Here is a 21,282-nt window from a genome sequence, read left to right on the forward strand (position 1 = left end):
CTGTGAATTTGGCAAATTTCAAATTATTTTTAAAATACTTTCATTATTCTTTATCAGCTAAAATTCTGACATTATGTTTCCTTTGGTGTATTTTTCCTGTACAAAAATTTTGGGACAGGTTTTGACATGTCAGATTGAAAGCTACTGACAAATGAAAGCTACTGACAAATAGAATTGCACCCCTCATACTGGCATAACCTATGGCCTTGCTGCAGTGGTAACATCAGTTCCCATCGGATCACCAAAGTTAAGCACTGTCGGGCTGGGCTAGCACTCGGATGGGTGACCGTCCGGTCTGCCGAGCGCTGTTTGCGAGCGGGGTTCACTCAGCCCTCGTGAGGCAAACTGAGGAGCTACTTGACTCTACTTTACTGAGAAGTAGCGGCTCCGGTCTCGTAAGCTGACACATGGCCAGGAGAGGGTGTACTGACCAAATACTCCTCCGTATCCACATCGAGTGGTGCACGTATTCCGAGGATGACACGGCGGCCAGTCAGTACCGTTGGGCCTTCGTAGCCTGATCGGCAGAGTTTACTTTAGTTTTATACTGGCATAATGCTGTCTTTCTGTGATGTGGAAACTTTTCTGTTTTTCGGTATAGAAAGTTCTCATTTGCATTGAATGTAACTTTGTCGGTGTTCATTCACAAAGTAAATTCATAAACAAGTTGTACTATATTTTTATGATGTGCTAGCTCCAATACTAACTCACCTTGATCTGAAAGAGTATTCTGTTTCTCACTGGTGTGTCCCAATCATGTTAGTGTTTGTGTCTTTTTCAAAAATTTGAGCTTTTTCAAGAATCCGATCAAGATAAGAAAAAAACCACATAAGAAATAGAATCCTCAACAAAATGGAGAAAAATTACTTTCCTGCCTGGCTAGCCGTGTGGTCTAATGCACTGCTCCCCGAGCAGAAAGGCGTTCTAGTCCCCAGCACGTATCCACCCACCGGATTACTGTCGAGGTCCTGTGTGCCGGCCAGCCTGTGGACGGTTTTTAAGGCAGTTTTCCATCTACCTCGGTAAACATGGACTGGTTGCCCTTATTCCGTCTCAGCCCGTGTAGGTGACTGTTGTGCAAACACCGTTTCCACGTGCGCATACACCATAATGACTCTACCACACAAACATTTGGGGTTACACTCATCTGGTGTGAGACGTTCGGGGGCCGAACCGTACAATAACCCTGGGTTCGGTGTGGGGCAGCGGTGGGGTGAGTGGACTGCTGTGGTCTGTTGTGGGTTTGGGAACCACTGAGGGCTACAACGGGATGAAGCCCCTCCATTGTTTCTAGGTCCCTGGTTTAATACATACATACAAGTATAGAAAATTACTTTGTCACGGATTTGGAAGTGCTTATCATCGTCTGGGGCTTCCCCAAATTTAGACATTTTCTTTTCTGTCACGCAAGTAAAGTGTATTTTGATCACAAAGCATTACAATTTCTGATGACAATAAGTTACATTATGCTCATTTTGAGCCGTGAATATGTTCTGCATAACAGAGAGATGGTCTGTTTGAATTACACTGAAGCACCAAAGAAAGCAGTATAGGCATGCGTATCCAAGTGCAGAGATACGTAAACACAGAACACGGCACTGCAGTCGGCAATGTCTACATAAGACCAGTGTCTGGCACAGTTGTTAGATCGGTTACTGCTGCTACAATGGCACGGTGTTATAGTCAGTGTACGAGCAACGGGACACAGCATCTCCGAGGTAGTGATGATTTTACCGTATGGCCATTTCACGAGAGTATCAAGAATATCAGGAATCTGGTAAAACATCAAATCTCTGCATTGCTGCGGCCGGAAAAAGATCCTGCAAGAATGGGACCAATAATGACTGAAAAGAATTGTTTAACGGACAGAAGTGCAGCCCTTCCAAAAATTGCTGCAGATTTTAATGCTGGGGCAGCGACAAGTGTCACTGTGTGAACCATTCAATGAAACATCATTGATATGGGCTTTCAGAATGGAAGGCCCACTCATATGCACTCGATGACTGCATCACACAAATCTTTACGCCTCGCCTTGACCCATCAACTGGACTGGAAACATGTTGACGACTGGAAACATGTTGACGACTGGAAACATGTTGACGACTGGAAACATGTTGACGACTGGAAACATGTTGACGACTGGAAACATGTTGACGACTGGAAACATGTTGACGACTGGAAACATGTTGACGACTGGAAACATGTTGACGACTGGAAACATGTTGACGACTGGAAACATGTTGACGACTGGAAACATGTTGACGACTGGAAACATGTTGACGACTGGAAACATGTTGACGACTGGAAACATGTTGACGACTGGAAACATGTTGACGACTGGAAACATGTTGACGACTGGAAACATGTTGACGACTGGAAACATGTTGACGACTGGAAACATGTTGACGACTGGAAACATGTTGACGACTGGAAACATGTTGACGACTGGAAACATGTTGACGACTGGAAACATGTTGACGACTGGAAACATGTTGACGACTGGAAACATGTTGACCGGTCGGACGAGTCTCGTTTCAAACTGTATCGAGAAGATGGACGTGTAGGGGTATGGAGACAACCTCATGAATCCGTGGACCCTGCATGTCAGCACGGGACTGTTTGAGCTGTCGAAGGCCCTGTAATGGTGTGGGGCGTGTGCAGTTGGAGTGATACGGGACCCCCGATACGTCTAGATACGACTCCGACAGGTGACACGTACGTAAGCATCCAGTCTTATCTCCTGCACCCATTCACGTCCATTGTGCACTCCAGTGGACTTGGACAATTCCAGCGGGACAATGAGACACCCCACACATCCAGAACTACAACAGAGTGACTCCAGGAACACTCTTCTGAGTTTAAACACTTTTGCTTGTCACCAAACTCCCCAGACATGAACATTATTGAGCACAGCTTGGGTGCCTCGCAACTTGCCGTTCAGAAGAGATCTCCACGCCCTCGTACTCTTGCAGATTTAGGGACACCCTGCACGATTCACGGTGTCAATTCCAACCGGCACTACTTCAGACATTAGTCTAGTCCATGCCATGTCGTGCTGCGGCACTTCTGCATTCTTGCGGGGGCCCTACACAATATTAGGCAAATGTACCAGTTTCTCTGGCTCTTCAGTGTAATAACATGGGGAGCCGTTGCAACGATCTACTACTTTTTTTTACTGACAGGATAAATAATGGAAGCATCATTGCAAAAGATAGATAGGGAGAGTACAGCTTAGTGACAAAGCAGACAACAACGCAATCAACACCGACGATTAGCTCGCTGCCCTGTTGCACGAACATCTGTTGTCAGTATGGCACGAAATACCCCAAATGCTACCGATCAAAACTGGGGAGTTCATACGCTGCTGTAGTTCCCAGAACCTGGACTGTACAGTGTTGTGTGTCATTTTGTTTGTTGACTGTGTGTTCCATTGTACACCTTACAAAGATGAGTGCTGTAACAAAACAGAGGAAATTTGTGCGTTTGCATCTAAAATTAGAAGCACTAAGACGACATGACAAAGGAGAAACAATAAAAAAACTTGCTCTCTAATATGGTGTCGGTGAAGTTACTGTTGGTGACTGGCGAAGAAACCGACTTAAGTTGGAACAGTTTTCTTCACAGAAATGCTCACAAGAATCTCTCAGTCGAAGAAGTATAAAGAAGTCAGACTTCGAAAAAACAAGTGAGGCATTGTTCATGTGGTTTACCGAACAGAGACAGAAGGGTGCTCCGATTTCTAGCCCAATTTTGCAAGAAAAAGCATTGTTTTTCAGAAACCAGCAGCAGGAAGGAGGTGACAATTTCGCAGCTAGTGTGGGCTGGCTCGACAAGTGGAAGAAGAGGTATGGAGTGCGTCAACTAGACGTATGTGGAGAAAAACTCTCTGGTGACGGTCAGGTCGTTTCGAAATTTATCGTCAAGTTCAAAAACATCATAACTGATGAAAATTTGTCTAATGAACAAATATATAACTGTGACGAAACTGGGCTAAATTTTAAAATGTTATCAGCAAGAACACTTGCTTCTTGTGAAGAAAAAAGTGCTCCTGGGGGGGGGGGGGGGGGGGAAGCAAAGAGTGGCTCACACTTATTGCAGCTTCAAATGCAACTGGACACCACAAACTGCAACTAGCTGTGATTGGGAAGTCTGCCAAGCCAAGAGCATTCAAGAATGTATCCATCTCAACTCTTCCGGTTGTCTACACACATCAAAATAATGCCTGGATTAATCAGGAAATCTTCAAGAACTGGTTTATTAACTCATTTGTGCTTGACTGCAAGAATTTTTTAAAAGAAAAGGGACTGCCATGCAAAGCAACTTTGCTCACGGATAATGCGTCCTCACATCCAAGTGCAGGAGAACTGCAGTGCGACGGTATCCGCACCTTGTTTTTCCCACCAAACGTTACCTGTCTCATTCAGCCCATGGATCAGGGTGTTCTGGAATGTCTAAAAAAAAGTATCAACGACGATTGCTACAGACAATACTGCATTCTGAAGACAAAGAAAACATTGTAGGAGCTCTGAAGAAAGTGACTTTGAAGGACGTCGTGTACTGGATTAGCGAATCTTGGAGCGAAATAAAGTCTGACACAATTTCTAGGTGATCGAGGAAAATTCTATAGGAAAGTATGCCAGACACAGAAACTGAAGATTTAGCAGATGAGGACAATCAACCATTGTGTAATTTAATCAGAAGATTGCCAGGGTGTGAAGAGGCAGAAGAGGTGGAAGTAGGTGAGTGGTTAAATTCGGGCGAACAGTTGGAAGTGACAGACTCTTCTATAATTGACACGGTCAACATTCCATCACAGTGTGAGAGTGACGAGGATGACGAGGCAGAGGCTGCACCGGTGACGAGTCACGCCAATGGCTACGCTGCTCTCTAGTCCGCCATATGCCACGTGGAACAACAGCCTGAGGCGACACCAACTGACATACTGCTCCTAAGACGGTGGGGTGAGATTGCCGCGAGGAAACGTTGCAGCTTCACCAAACAAAAGACACTTTACTATTACTTGTCTAAATAAATAATTATTGTTATTCTGCCAATGCAAATACTTTTATTTTAATAAAGTTCATATTTTGACCTGTATTACTTACAATATCACAATATTTCTTTTTCCCATTTAAATTTCGACAGTCCGAGTTTTTGTTGGTTCGAGGTGGTTCTACCGTATCTTCCTTCGCCGTTGGCATTGTCGTAGTTACCGTGAGACACCGTTATACCAAGAGGAAAGGCGCGTCGATCTTAGAGCATGAGATATGATGACCTTAAGCCCTTGACAACACACAACGGTCACGGTAGCACCTGATTCCAGAATAGCTGCAGTAGTTAGGATCTACGAACTATCCCCTCTTGACCAGGTCCCCAAAACTTAACTCGTAACGAGATCCCTTTGAAGCAAATTGTCATAACGATCGTCTATAAAGGCTTCGTACAACGAGAAGAAATGTTACAGTTTATGGAATAATGACAGACACGACCAAACTGTCTTGTCTCTTCTGCTTTATTTAACATAACTTCGTTCACAGTTTCATTTTGCATTCACCACTCATTCACCGAAACCCTTTGATGAACAGTTTTGGTTCCATAACACCAACAGTCAATGATAATGATACAGCTTTTCTCCTTTTTATAAATTGAAGCCCGCTCTCCGTGATATAATAAAAAAAACCGGTCTCAATACCGCGTCCCTCGTGAGATGCGAATAGATTTATCCCGGAATTGACCACCCTGTAGGTGTACTCAATTTAATGACCACACTTCGCTGTCCACGATTTCGTGTAACTAAATGTCCATTTGTTAGTCTGATTGTACACTGTAGCTATTTAAAACTCGACCCTATACTTTTCACTACGCACAATTAGCACTTCTTGTTTATTTCTAATAGTAAACGGAAAAAAAAAAAGACGCCGTATCGTCGGCTTCGTCGATATAAAGCAAAACACCTCAATATGCCCAATTTTACCTCTTCTTATAGGATCAGCTATCTTACTCATTAATTTACTACATATTATTTCCAATAACACGAAACAGGTATCGCCGTTATGTTTTAATTGTATTCAAAAGCATGTTACTACTATTATTATGACCGACCAAATCGTAACAAATCACGCGGCGTGCGTTTGTAACGATAGCTGTAATGGAACTTGAATAGCGTAAAGTTATCTTGACTCTTAATGTTACATGGTTCCGGTCCCATTCACCTCGAACTATCGAGACTGTACTGTATCTGTTATTTCACATAAGGTACTCTCGTTCCCAATTAATCGTGTGGGGACAGAACTGGATCTGTTTGCAGCACTACCACAAACCACACACAGTTCCCATCATTTCTCTGCAGGTGTGGAGCTCACCTCCATATTCATTTCACCCTGTTGCATTGTGAGGTAGCAAAAACTGTCTTTGTCGGGTTCACGGGTCATTTCGTAAGGGAAGTAGGATGGACTGACGATGTGATACATAACAACAGTAGCCACAGCCGTGGTAAACTCTCCTCCGATGTCAGTGGACAAAACCTGTATTTACGCTCAGTATCACCAAGCATCCAATCAATAGTAACCCACAAGTTACTGCACCTCTGCACTATAGCTGCGGTACATTCGGTCAGCGCATCGTTCAACAGTTCCGGGCACTTCCGCTTGAGGCTGCAGACTGTGGACGGCACCTCGGTCACCTGCAGCAGCAAGCCGGTGGCCCCTAGCAGGAGAATACCTTTTATATTGTCTCACACCTGCTCCAGCTGGCCGTTCTCGAATGTGCTACCACACCGTAATGTTCCGATTATGATATGCACATCACACTGTGACTCAAATAAAGGTTGTCCATTTTCCATAACCACATTTCTTACTGTATTCGGAGTTAAAACAGAACCCACTGGAGTGAATCGTGAAAGAGCTACAGAAAGTATGGATGTCGTATTGCTACGAACAGCAATACAATTGGTATGTTCTTGAATGGCTTCCAGGGCATAATGAGTAATATATGGCATGTCTCCCCTAAAGTCCAAACGGAATAAGAAGATTCCTGGCAACAGTTCGCAACAGCGTTGCCAGCTTTCAACTGTGGCTACAGGTGAAAACGGCAGCCGTCTACACAGCTGTGACAACACTGATATGTTGCTAAGGACGTTTACAAAATCGCGTTACGGTACTGGTTGACATAAGCCTGTGAAGCTGCCATGCCTGGCCTGCTGCAACTGTTACTGATCATCTTATGATGGCAACTATAGTAGTTCATACACACAAATTTCTATCATTGTTCTTTTCTCTGACCTTACAAACAAACATTTCCAGGTGTAAATAAATGATCTCGATGAAACGTGGCAGGTATGTTGAGAGGTCAAAATAATGCAATACATATTTGATACTTCAGCCCAATTTCATTTTTAAGGTACAAAACACACCCTGAAAGGTAATTTGGCATATTTAGGTTTACATGAGATAGCTTAGAAACCGTGAAATATAAATGACGTGTTTCATACAAAACTTCAAATGTAATTAACAACCTTGAAAATTACACAAATAATTTTTTTTTCAACTATCAACAAAGTAATCAATTTTTGAAAATAAAATGTAATTGGATAGACAAAAAAAATCTACTCACCAAACAATGGCAGGAGAAAACACCTAAGTATTGAAACTTGCAAACTTTCAGAGCCAGTGGCTCCTTCTGACAGAAGGGTTGAAGGGGAAGGAAGAGTCCTTTTCCTTCACCCCCATTTCTTCCCTTTCAACCCTTCCACCACAAGAAGGAGCCACTGACTTTGAAAGTTCGCAAATTTCAATACCTTATGTGTGTGTTCCCCTGTTGTCGCTCGGTTAGAAAATTTTTATCTATACAATTACATGAGATTTTGTAAAAATTTGAAATCTGCGAAATACCCCCCAATATTCATTAATTTTGCAACTTGAAAACTTTCGTTAAAGAAACTTTCATAGCACATTAATCCACGTGTAATAAAGATGGTTTCTCAAGTGCAATTTTTGGAAAATACATTGTATGCAATGGGGTGTTGGGAGTATTTTCGACGTACATAGTTAAAATATCGCAACATTAATTATTGTTATAATAATTTCTGCAAGAAGCTGGGAATTTAAGGAGATGGGACCTGGATAAACTGAAAGAACCAGAGGTTGTACAGAGATTCAGGGAGAGCATAAGGAAACAATTATCACAAATGGGGGAAAGAAATACAGTAGAAGAAGAATAGGTAGCTCTGAGGGATGAAGTAGTGCAGGCAGCAGAGGATCAAGTACGTAAAAAGACAAGGGCTAATAGAAATCAATGGGTAACAGAAGAAATATCGAATTTAATTGATGAAAGGAGAAAATATAAAAACGCTGTAAATGAAGCAGGCAAAAAGGAATACAAACGCCTCAAAAATGAGATCGACAGGAAGTGCAAAATGGCTAAGCAGCCATGGCTAGAGGACAAATGTAAGGATGTAGAGGCTTATCTCATTAGGAGTAAGATAGATACTGCCTACAGGAAAATTAAAGAGACCTTTGGAGAAAAGAGAGCCACTTGTATGTATATCAAGAGCTCAGATGGAAACCCAGTTCTAGGCAAAGAAGGGAAAGCAGAAAGGTGGAAGGAGTATATAGAGGGTCTATACAAGGGCGACGTACTTGAGGACAATATTATGGAAATGGAAGAGGATGTAGATGAAGATGAAATGGGAGATAAGATACTGCGTGAAGAGTTTGACAGAGCACTGAAAGACCTGAGTCGAAACACGGCCCCCGGAGTAGACAACATTCCATTGGAACTACTGACAGCCTTGGGAGAGCCAGTCCTGACAAAACTCTACCATCTGGTGAGCAAGATGTACGAGACAGGCGAAATACCCTCAGACTTCAAGAAGAATATAATAATCCAATCCCAAAGAAAGCAGGTGTTGACAGATGTGAAAATTACCCAACTATCAGGTTAATAAGCCACAGCTGCAAAATACTAACGCGAATTTTTTACAGATGAATGGAAAAACTAGTAGAAGCATACCTTGGGGAAGGTCAGTTTGGATTCCGTAGAAATATTGGAATACGTGAGGCAATACGGACCTTACGACTTATCTTAGGAGAAAGATTAAGGAAAGGCAAACCTACGTTTCTAGCATTTGTAGACTTGGAGAAAGCTTTTGGCAATGTTGACTGGAACTCTCTCTTTCAAATTCTAAAGGTGGCAGGGGTAAAATACAGGGAGCGAAAGGCTATTTACAATTTGTACAGAAACCAGATGGCAGTTATAAGAGTCGAGGGAAATGAAAGGGAAGCAGTGGTTGGGAAGGGAGTGAGACAGGGTTGTAGCCTCTCCCCGATGTTATCCAATCTGCATATTGAGCAAGCAGTAAAGGAAACAAAAGAAAAATTCGAAGTAGGTATTCAAATCCATGGAGAAGAAATAAAAACTTTGAGGTTCGCTGATGACATTGTAATTCTGTCAGAGATGGCAAAGGACTTGGAAGAGCAGTTGAATGGAATGGACAGTGTCTTGAAAGGAGGATGTAAGATGAACATCAACAAAAGCAAAACAAGGAAATGGAATGTAGTCGAATTAAGTCGAGTGATGCTGAGGGAATTAGATTAGGAAATGAGACACTTAAAGTAGTAAAGGAGTTTTGCTATTTGGGGAGCAAAATAACTGATGATGGTCGAAGTAGAGGGGATATAAAATGTAGACTGGCAATGGCAAGGAAAGCGTTTCTGAAGAAGAGAATTTGTTAACATCAAGTATAGATTTAAGTGTCGATTTGAGCCCCCAGACAAAATTAGTGGAATTTTAAATTTGTTTTGAAAAACCAGATCTACACTCTCTGCAGAAGCTGCATTACATCAGACAATTTAAGTCAGGCCCAATGAAGCATTTTACAATGGAAGAGGATTTTTACTGATGAAACTGAACTATTATCAATGAGCGAGCATTCCACTAACCTACTGCAATTGCAGCAGTAAGTGTTTTGTTAAATTTCCCATTTTTTAAAGTTTGCGTGGCAAGGAGAAAATTTATTTACCAACCTAATTAGTCATACAATCTTCCTTGTTGCACAGTCAGTTGTTCATGGACAGTATAAGTAGTGTACTTGTGACCAGAGTGTGTCAATGTAGTAGTGTCACGCATAACAATGGAGCAATGTTCAAGACATTCTCCAGAATATTTTGAAGAAGACAAAAGTGTGTATAATGTTTATCCTGTACACCTCGAAGAAATTCAGACGAAGCGTCAATGCTTTGGTGACATAACCAATGTGACGAATGAATTCCACAACGTACCACAGGAGGACTTTTCTAGCTGTTTCTCATGGGCGTATGAACAATCCGTCCACGGTACTCAAGTGGAGGACACCATCTGATACATTTACATCATTAAAATCACCTTCTTAACTATTATCCTTATTGTTATTAATCTAGTCTCAAAACTTTTTGGACTGACAATGTATATGGAATTTTAATGAGTCTTATATTAATAAAAATGTGACACGACAGCTGAAGCTTCCGAGGATATGATGTCTTTGCAATATACTGACCCGTAGTCACGGCCGGGAAAGGAAGTGTAGGTGGAAGGTAGCAAAGAGCCACCTCCGACACCTTCGCCTTCGTCCCCGATGCTCCCGTCCCCACTGTCGACAGCAGCTCGGAGGGCCGAAGGCTCAGACGGTGACCCGTCAGCAACATCGACCGGCTGAGGTCGTACTGACGAGCTGGCGTTGTGGTGTTGCCGGCAGCGTGCAAAGTACGACTGGTACGTGGAGTCAGGTCCGTGCGTCACGTCGGGGGTGGTCACAACTCCCACGGACCGGTGTAGGCGGAAGGTGCCCTTTTTCAACAAGTCCTTATATTGTGGGTCTGCAACCGGTAAACACAACAATTATTTGGTGGGCTGGTCATCCAAACACGCACCATGTAATGACACTTGAATTACGCAACCATTATGGCACCTCACATCAACCTCTCGATACCAGCAATATTCTACTGTGTTTCTGTAAAGTAGTTGACATATTTCTGAGACAACATTCAGATTTGATTTCATTAATGTAGAGGTACTTGGATACATCGAAATGTTTGTGTTGCAATGATATTATTCATATGTGTATTCTTCCTTTTGTCACTATGATCTTTGACGTACTTGTAACTCTGATTTTTGGGTGCGTAAGCGATTAGTTAGTTAGAGAGTTAGAGTCGGACCTTGAAAAAGTCAAGTCTTGGACGTCTTGCTGGAAAGACGCATAACGTAGTCAGCTTATAAAATGTGAACTTTAACAGTGAGGAAGATGTTTTCAAGTATGTTTTGTATTGTGAAGTGATGCTTTGTGTGTCACGTGATATTGCAACAAAAGCAGTAAAAAGGAAGTGTAACTTAAATTCGGAGTGCTGATTATTTATTTTACATCACCATTGTGCTAACTTTGAAAGCTTTACTCTTCGAGAATGGTTTGTGAAGCGCATCCACAAAACTTTTTAATATAGCAGAATAAAATCTAGGCCTCTTTGCATCCGAGCTCAGAATCATCACCACCTAGATTTTCGACGATTGAGCCATGATTTTACAACAAGACCAGCGTGGGAAACACGAAAAGATGAGTGCCTAGTTTATTCATTATTTCGAGAAATGACTTTACTAACTGTGCTCTAATGACACCTGCCACAGAATAACTTTGTTGTTGCCCAAAAATGCAGTATTTAGCAGCGTGAGCAACACCACAATCATTATTGAATTTTGACCTTTGTTGTGGTAGGGTTGTTAGAACCAGGTAATTCCCTGACATTTAATGTAAAGTCGTGTAGGCTTATGAAATCTTCTCAGGTTATCAATTAAGTCATTGTCTCACACTGTTCACTACGTTTCAAAGAGGCTTCCTACTGGTCGTCTTCAGGCAATGTGTCAGGTTCGTAGCCAAGTCATTCCTTTACAACCACTGGACCACAGGGTCCCTGCAGAAGGCACAGTGGATACAACACTCGCATAACTGTGGAAGAGAATTTGTGGCCGGTGGCGAATAGGCCCCTGGCGGGGTGGAGGGGGCTTTGGACATCTGAGTACTGTTGCTGTCTGTGTATTCGACCTGCTGCATCCTCCGTTTTGATACTCTTGACATATTTTTGCCAACGCCACATCCCGTGCAGACCTCAGTTAGAAACTGACGACCCAATTGACAAGATCGCCATGAACTCGTACGAGGTGAAATGTGGGAGATGGGCAGTTTTTAAGTGAAGAATATGCAGTCAATTTTCAAATTAATGTATGTTTATTTACGATCGAGGCTCGTTACTTGCCGTTTAGTGAGGGATAGACTAATCTGTGAAAAATAATGTAATTGAAGTGATGTCTACCATTTCAAATATACAATTCCAGTCTATTTTCCAAATCCCCCATCACCCAGACCACTGTCTCTGCAGGGATGGCAGCAATTTCTTGAATGACTGAATTCTTCTACTGGTCGAAAGATAGTGGTTACAGACACACTTGATGTATCCTTAGAAGAAGAAGAAGAAGAAGAAGAAGAAGAAGAAAGAGAGAATCCACATACTGATAAGTCTGAAAATCTGGGAGTCAAGGAACATTCCCAAAACATGAGATGATCTGTCCAGGAAATGCGTCGAAGAACTGCCATTGAAACATTTGTGACACACGATGTAGTGCTGTTGTGCGGAAGCAAACATCTCTTACAGGGATTCTTCATCTTCTCAGTTTTGATTCCAAGAACGTTTTTTTAAACATATGAACGTATGTATCAAGCCAAGCGAAATTACTGGCACCATTTTCTTCAAAAAAATTTGGTCCAATAATACTGAATGAGCCAAGAGCACAATAGACTGTGACTTTTTCAGAGTCTAAAGGATGTCCACTAATAATGTGAAGATGCTCATGAGCCTAATAATGCTGGTTTTATTTATTGATGGTTCCATTTCAACGAAAATGAGCTTCAGTGCTTATCAATAAAATCATATTCTCAGACACAAAGTCTTCACGTGCACAAAAATAAGTTGGCTTCAACTGTTGCACAATAAGAAGCTGTACGGATGGAATTTTAATGTAAGCAAAATTTGTGTAACTGATTCGTGAGTGACTGCTATGTCACTAGCATGCCATCTAGCTGACCATCCCGGGCTTCTATCACTTCCCCCGCCCTCAACATTTTCTGGCATTGTTACAGTGCAGTTTGATCATATGCGCTTCTTATCCATTATGTTCCCAGTAGATCTGGAGTTTTCCTCCAATCTGAGTACTGTGTTACGACTCGGAAAAACTTTGTGTCGACCGAGATTGAATTGTTAGTGAAAGTATTCGTTGTGTAGCTGTGACAGACTCATCATTTCTAATGAAACTGCCGTTGACAATCAAACGATGTTGCAAGTTCCACCACTCCACTGAAACAGAAATCACCTCTGCTGTGGAGAAGAACTACCCTCACCACAATCATCTCCCACCACCACTCTCTCACTACTATGGAGATCAAAACTTTCCATCTTCAGTGTGTCAGCCTGTGTTTCCACTGCATCTTTGATGGCCACATGCCAGAACCAGTAAGCACGCATTTTTTTTCTGTTCAAAAAGCCTTAAATGAGGATGTGCTCTGCCACTGTAGATGTGAACAGTGAAAGGGTTTTGACTTTCAGTCGTCAAAGAGATAGTGTAAATACAATTACACGATGAACTTGTCAACAAGGACAGTGGTGTGCAACTGAGATCAGCATGGGATGTGGAGTTAGCAAAAATGAGTCAGGAACACACTGATGACAAAGCTGCGGAAAGAATGGGGGGTACAGCTAGGCAGAAGCAGTGTTTGGCACCTTGACCCCCTCCACCACAAACTCCCCCTTCCCTCCTACCACCATCTCCATTCCCTCCTACCCCCCTCTCCGCAATGACTGCGGCATCTCTTCCTCAGGCACACGAATGGCCCACCCACTGGGTACTCAAAATCGTGGTGTAGTGGCTATAGAGGAACAAACTGGACATAAACCAGATGGTTCACCTGAAGGTGACAAGTAGGAAACTAGTCAAACGGCTGCCAGTACACGACGCCAGGACTTTGCCGATAACAAGGGATAATTCTGTCAAAAGAAATTTGCTGACAAAGCGTGCATTACAAAATTGTTAAGGCTTTCGTGGCCACTTGCTGACAAACTGCCTGGCTTCTGTCTCGGGTTCTTCGGCCGACGTTCGTCTGACGATTATACTGACGCTTCGCCGGCACGAGTGGCTGGCATTGTCAGAGCTTCACCCTCCATTGCCGGTGGTGAACTGGAGCCGAGCTCGCGTGCGCAGACTATACGTACCTGGCGCGCCAACGTCCGAGGGCTTCTCCGCGGTCATTTCCGGTGCGGTTCTCCTCTCGCTACCTGTGACAGTCGCACACTGCAGTACGAGAAGTCAGGATCCGTTTACCTTGAGGCTTTCCTCTTTCTTGTTGAAGCTATTAGCGTGTTTTTTATTTCTACACCTTCTCTGAACAAGCGCATGTGATAGTGCTTCTCCAAAGCCAGAACTTCCGTGTCGGCAAATTTTATTATGTGGTCGGTCTCACTTGGTGCGTGCTCTGCCGCGGCAGTTTGTCAAAGCTTGCATTCTCATCTTGTAGTTTGCTAGGCCACATTATCTACGTCTTCAGTTTTCTCTTAACTTTGGTTTACACCAGAGTTAATGAAAGCAAACACAAACAAATAAGAATTTCAGGTAATTTGCCAGTGATCACTACTATTTGCTTCTATCTGTGAGTATGTGTTTATGCAGGAGGGAAAGGAAGAGAACACAAGATAAGCACCATAGGCTAAGAAAACTGTGTTAATGCCACCCAGGACACAGCAATACACAATTACAGACACAAAGGACAACTTTTATTTTGCATGGCAAATGCACCGTTTTTGAGAGTGTAAGCAAAAAGGCTTAGGAAGAGACGAATTTAATGTCTTAATTTGTTCATAATCATGATGCACATGGAAGTAATGTACTTAACTGTGAATTACAGCTCCAGCTTTTCTTAGCGTAATTCCAAAACTTTCCATACATGACATCCAGCACTGCATAGGTTGCACATAACAATTTACAAGGAAATTTAAAAGCAGAATATTGATTACCAGCATCCAATAAAACCTGAAAAAGGTTAGCATTTGCACACTCCTTATTAGCAACTGGAGACATTTATGATAGTGGTTGTTTCTCATTCCAATAGTTGCTATCCATAAGATAGTTCCTGATGTCTGCTATGCCATATGTGGAGCACTTGAACTTTTTAAGTACACATAAGAAAGACAATGCCAATGAAATATCAGAATGTAATCTGAGTTATAGAGTTATACATATAGCCTGCTGCACAAGCTACTTGATAAATCAGCTACACAGTGTGTTCACACGCACACAGTGTGGTGCTGGGTAACTCAGTCTCATTTATCGTTAAAAATCTCTAATGTAACAATAACACATCAACCACAGAATTACAGATACCACGAGCATAAGCAATGAGAACAATTAGGAATTGAATTTTTTAATTTTAACTAGCATAATACCTACATATTCACTTGTTTACTTCCAAGTAAATTTATTGTGATTTTCCTTATTAATATAATGATATATAAAGCTTATTCACTCTACTTCCTGCTAATACAAGCCTGTAATGAATTTATTATCTCCTCGCGTCCCCAGTTGAACAGCTGAGTGCTTCGGCAACCGTATTTATTTTCCTTCGACATCTGACATGTGGATCTCTAGATCCCAGAAACACCTATGAATCTATATTCTTTTATCAGTAACATTGCGCTCTCTTTTGATCATTTCAGTGCTCACGCTACTCATGTCAACAACAGAAATGGACAAGATAATAGACAAAAACTTTCTGTCGTGCTAGTACCAAAGCAGAGAGGATGTGAACTTCTTTGATGTTCACTAAAAATTGACAACCAGCAAAATTGGAACAAGCAATAGCAAATGTGAACAAAGTACAGCTGAATATGGTTTACTCACACTTTCCTACCATTTATGCCAGGGAGAATTCTCTTTCACTGATCTGCATTTGCTTCTGTTCACTCTGGTAAACCACGGTTTACACGATTTATGTTTCTACCTCTCTACAGAAATTTTCTTCACGGTCTTCTTGCGTCTCCAGTTGGCTGAACATTGACGGAGACTACTGTCACATTCACTTCTAAAAGGAAGTTTTCCAGAGCTTATTCTGAAGAAATGGAGTTACTGGGAGAAATTTTTCTGGTTACTGTAGGTGAGCCATTGTCATTGGATAACTAGTGATAACAAAATGAGAAAGAGTGGGAGAACATTTATCAAAATATTATTCTCTTTCTGCCGGAGTGGCTTCTTCTTAGTTGTTTGTATTCTTCATGCACCGTAAGTGTTTACTTATTTGATGGTGGTGAAGCCACAAAACTGGGAGCCTATAGCTGCCGTGTCTGCTGAAATCACTTGTGTTCTAAAGAGATCTCAGCCACTTCTTGGGCTTTTGTTCTATTATGTTGCACTCCTTGGCTAGTACCCCTATGTTGTTAGTTTCTACATCATTGCCACACACATTTCTACCACATATTTCCACTTTGTTTTCACTGCATGAAATGTTTGTCCTCATTAATCCATTCTCTTACCATCTTCTCAGCTTTGCTTATACACACTTAGCCACAATCACTCCCATGGTTATCAGGTGCTTCCATTTACTGCTGGAAAAATGCTTTATTTTGCATTGACTGAAAAATGTGGTCAGCACACCACCATAACTCTTGACATTCAGAGCAACTGCAGTAAAATTCCCTTTTACAGGCGAATATGACACTGGATTTGACAGTGTCCGGGTAACTGCGAAAATGAGAAAATTTTGAAGAAGATACCATCAGAGGTGTCAAAACAACAATTGTGTAAGAAAAAACTGAAGAGGAAGCTGACACATCGTTAAAATCAACAATATCTTACCCTCAACATCAACAACCCAAAAAGCCTGCAGAATTACATATTCACTGGCAAATCATAACACAATAAAAAAGGTCACCCCAGAGACATCACACCATTACCGAGTTCTCTGGCCTCATTTCAGTGAGGAAGAATATCCACAAGTTTCTTCAGGTATGCCGTATCCAGCTGAAGCCACTTATCAAAAGCTGCGGGGATGTTGGTTACAAGATTTCACCCAAGGTGCCAGAAAGTCGACTTGGCCGATTTGGTCGGCCAGTCGAGGTATGACAAGGTGCATCAATGATCATCAAATCTATAATGTATTCACGTAGCCATTGTTTTGTTTGTATTGTTTTGTTTTAGGGCACAAAAACAGCCAGGGTCATACAAGCCACAGTCAGAACCATAGAACACGAAGAAAAAAATGGAATTAAAAACAACTACTCGTTAAGCCCAACCGATGGAATGAAAGACAGCTAAAAACAGGGACTTGGAGAAGGGACCATTAAATATGCCATAGAGAAATGGAGGTCCTGAACTAAATATTAAATGTCCATTGCATTACTGCTATGACAGATAAAAAGTAAAATGCGGTCAATATCCTGTGCACTGTTCGCTAAAACGGACAATAATTCAGATGGCAAACATTAATGAGAACATCACGAAATGGCGAACCGTCATAGGTTGGGGGCAGTGAGCACATAGTGGTGGGGGACCACCACTTAACAAATGGTGACGACTAAAAAGACAGCGCCTAATACGCAACTTACGATCTCCTCGGGCTGAAAGATCTTCCAAGCTGATGGGAGAGACCTAATTCCCCAGAGCTTCTTTCCATGAAGGGAGAACCAGTCACGATGCCAGGTGACACCACCTGCTGACAAATGGCAATACAGAGGTCGTCTGAGGGAATGTAGTAACTAGTGGGTCCAGGTGCGAGGACTCTTGCTTTGGCAGTAACATCAGCAGACTCATTCCCGTCTGACCGACATGACCGGGAACCCAGATAAACATCACAGTGGGTCCATCAATAGTCAGCAAGTGACAGCTTTCCTCAGGGTGTCTACGTGGACAAGAAAAAAAAAATTCCCGGATTTCCCGGTTAAAAAACACAATTTCTCCCAGATGAAATTGCGTATAAAGCAGGTGAAAATACATCCGGGTTAAGTAACAGTATACTTTCCCTCGGAGCTATAAAACGTATCAGTCCTTTGAATCGTGAAGGTCTTATACCGGCAGAGGACGTCCCACCACTTTAGGAAACGAAATCCTGGAAAAACAATGCGTTTGGAAAGTTGTTTGATGCGAGACAATTATTTTCGTATTGCGAAAGTATTTACACAAATTCCACAAATTACAGCACGGTAGCTTCTGAAACTCTAAAATAAAGATTGCGTTGAGCGATGCACTTTTGTCAGCCAGTCATAGCTCATGTCACGTGACCTCGCTAGCGAATGACGGCAGTTATTTAGAGCACGAGGCCTACGAGAAAGACAGGCCACGGCGCGTGCGTTACGAAGGTAGGCTGAGCTCGCTCAACTCAGCAAAGTGCGTTTCTACACCGGTTAACTCGTAAGCAGATGTGTATGTACGAAAGAGAATTGCATCGTCTATTGGCATCCACTGTTATTAGTCCTACAATGATAGGAAGTCCGTAGGCCCACTAACAGGCTCTAATTTGGCAATTAAAATCGTGCCAAAATGATTATCAGTTGCGTAGAAAAGTCGAAGTGTTCTGGCATGAAGAGACTTGTGACATTGCTCAGTAACACGTTATGCACATTTTTTTGAAGGTCAATAACACTTTTTGGCATCGATTGCATAACTTTTTACCTATGAAAGAACAACATTAAATATGAAAACTAACTTGAAGCTCGGTCTTTTTTTAGTGTGTGTTACACGTTAAGTCATATCAAATACAAATGTGCTGGTAAAATTTTAAATAGTGACATAAATGACTTATCTTCTGGGCCCGACATTTTTCAAATGGCTGGTCCTCAAAGTGTTACGTTTTGAATGAGAGTTATAACGCCCTGTGATTTAAGAAATTCACTGCACATTCTCACACGTAACATAAATCATCTTGCATGGAAATTTACTTTGAAAGTAACGCATCTCAAGCCACTATTCGTAACATTTTCTGGTGATCTGTTAGAAATGTTAACAGTTGTGACGTCACGCACATCGAATGCACGTTAGTTGTTACGGACGTACTGCATAATCTTCGACCTAAAGCCTTTGACACTTTTCAGTGTCGGCAAACTGGTCTGTGCATTGTGTAAATTACCCATTTTCTATCCAACTAAACTTTTATTTTGGTGTTATTCTCTGATTTATGTTTCATTGCTGCAGTATTATTCAGCAGTAGTGGACTGAAGTTCTTTGTCAGCGTATCTGATCCTACACATCAAACCTACAAAACTAACTGAAATCTAAAACAATGAAAAATCCCGGAATTCTAAAAATTTCCCGGGTTTTTCCCGGATGAAAAAATTCCTGGGTTTTTCCCAGATCTCCCGGATGTCCCGGGCCGTATACACCCTGTTTCCTGTACCTGTTGCACTAAGGGATGGATGGTGTACAGTACACGTAGGCACCAAAGAGCACAAAGAGTGTGAGCAGAAGACGCAACTGAAAAGCCTGTGTCACCGCATGTACCGTGCAGCCCGGTACAGCGCAAAGAGCTCCGCTGTAAATGCCGAGCAGTGTTCCGGAAGCCGATACCGAAAAACGTCGATGCCGATGACGAAGGCACATCTGACACCACTGTCAGTCTGAGAGCCATCTGTGTACGCAAAGGTACTATCGGGAAGTTCCGTGTGAAGGTCATGAAACTTACGGTGACAGAACGAGGCTGGAGTAGTGTCTGTAGGAAGCAAATGAAGGGTAAGGTGAACACAGGCCACTGCACGAACCCGAGGTGGTGACGAGTTCACACCCATCGGAAAAGTGGCAGATAGCACGAAGTTAAGCTGCTGAAGCAAGGGCCAAAAGCAAACTCCGTGCCGTAACAGAGAAGAGGGACGCGCCTCCTACTGCAATCAAAGAAGTCATCAACAAAGGAGGCTACAGGACAGATGGCCAGGCACGGCATACTAGCAGGATGCTTATCTACCGAGAAGAAAGTCACGGAGGTACCACTTCAGTAGTTCGGCTGCTTCGGCGTACAGACTCTCAAACGGGCTAGTGTAAAAGACGCCAATGGCCAGACAGATGCAACAATGCTGGATAGTATTGATACGGCATACGAGGGACAGACATGCAGATGCATAAATGAAACACCCGTAGTCTACTTTCGAACAGACAAGGGTCTGATACAAATGGAGGACGGTGGTCCGATCCGCTCACCAGGAAGTACCGCTGAAGACAGCGGGCAGCCAGGTAAGAAATGTGGGATGACCAACAAAGTTTCCATCGAGCACGAGTCCCAGGAATTTCGTAGTTTCAACGGATGGAAGAGCAATGGGCCCAACACAGTGGATGAAACCAACTGCGCCACCAAAAATTCAAACTGTTTTGACAGTGGGAAAATACTGTCAATGCTGAAAGTCTTTTCGGGTTTGCTGCCGGATCCTAAAATCAACTTGACTCGATATTTCGGTGATCCAACTGTTCGCCATCTTCAGGAAATGCTGCTTCTGCTGATGAGTCCCGCTGAGAACTGACGCAAGATTGCAATTCGACGTCCTATATAGGCCACCGTTCAGTACACGGCGCATGCGCCGCCCATCACGGTTTCTGACTTCCAAAACAGGGAGGTGGCGCCGCCCTTAGTGAAACACTGCTGGCAACGATATATCGCAATCAAGGCCGCACCGAAGGACGTTCAGTTTTGATGCGAGATATACAGGATTCCACGTTTTGCTAAGAGGAAACCCATTGTCCCTGTTGATTAAATTATCAGCCAACCTAATTTCGATCGCCTCTTTATACACACTATTCCAAAAACCGGAAATGTTAGCAATTACAACAGTTTCCTCAAATTTCATTTTGTGTCTCTCATTCAGGCGGTGTTCTGCTACGGCCGATTTTTCCGGCTGTTGTAGCCTCGTGTGACGACGATGTTCCACACACCTGTCATTCACTGTGCGAATAGAACGGCCAACGTAAGCTTTCCCACATTGACACGGGATTTTGTACACCCCGGGTTTCTTAAGTCCCAAATCATCCTTGACAGAGCCGAGCAGAGCCCTAATCTTAGAGGGTGGACGGAACACACTCTTAATGTTAAAACTCCTTAAAATTCGTCCAATCTTAAACATTAACATTAAGAGTGTGTTCCGTCCACCCTCTAAGATTAGGGCTCTGCTCGGCTCTGTCAAGGATGATTTGGGACTTAAGAAACCCGGGGTGTACAAAATCCCGTGTCAATGTGGGAAAGCTTAC

General features: G+C 42.6%; 2 protein-coding genes across 2 annotated transcripts in view; both read right to left on the reverse strand.

Annotated features, from left to right (window-relative positions):
• The window catches only part of LOC124720206, a 209,286-nt gene extending 198,379 nt beyond the window's left edge, over positions 1–10,907 (reverse strand). The window contains exons 1-2 of the mRNA XM_047245529.1: positions 10,899–10,907; positions 10,532–10,821 (exon numbers count right to left, since the gene is read on the reverse strand). Of these exons, the coding sequence (XP_047101485.1) occupies positions 10,532–10,821; positions 10,899–10,907 (299 nt within the window). The remainder of the gene's footprint in view (positions 1–10,531; positions 10,822–10,898) is intronic.
• Positions 10,908–16,925: 6,018 nt separating this feature from the next.
• Positions 16,926–21,282, reverse strand: part of LOC124720207 (forkhead box protein G1-like) — a 29,343-nt gene continuing 24,986 nt past the window's right edge. Inside the window, exon 4 of the mRNA XM_047245530.1 lies at positions 16,926–16,942. Within this exon, the coding sequence (XP_047101486.1) occupies positions 16,926–16,942 (17 nt within the window). The remainder of the gene's footprint in view (positions 16,943–21,282) is intronic.

Source organism: Schistocerca piceifrons, chromosome 11 (assembly GCF_021461385.2).
Source record: "Schistocerca piceifrons isolate TAMUIC-IGC-003096 chromosome 11, iqSchPice1.1, whole genome shotgun sequence".
Lineage (NCBI taxonomy): Eukaryota > Metazoa > Arthropoda > Insecta > Orthoptera > Acrididae > Schistocerca > Schistocerca piceifrons.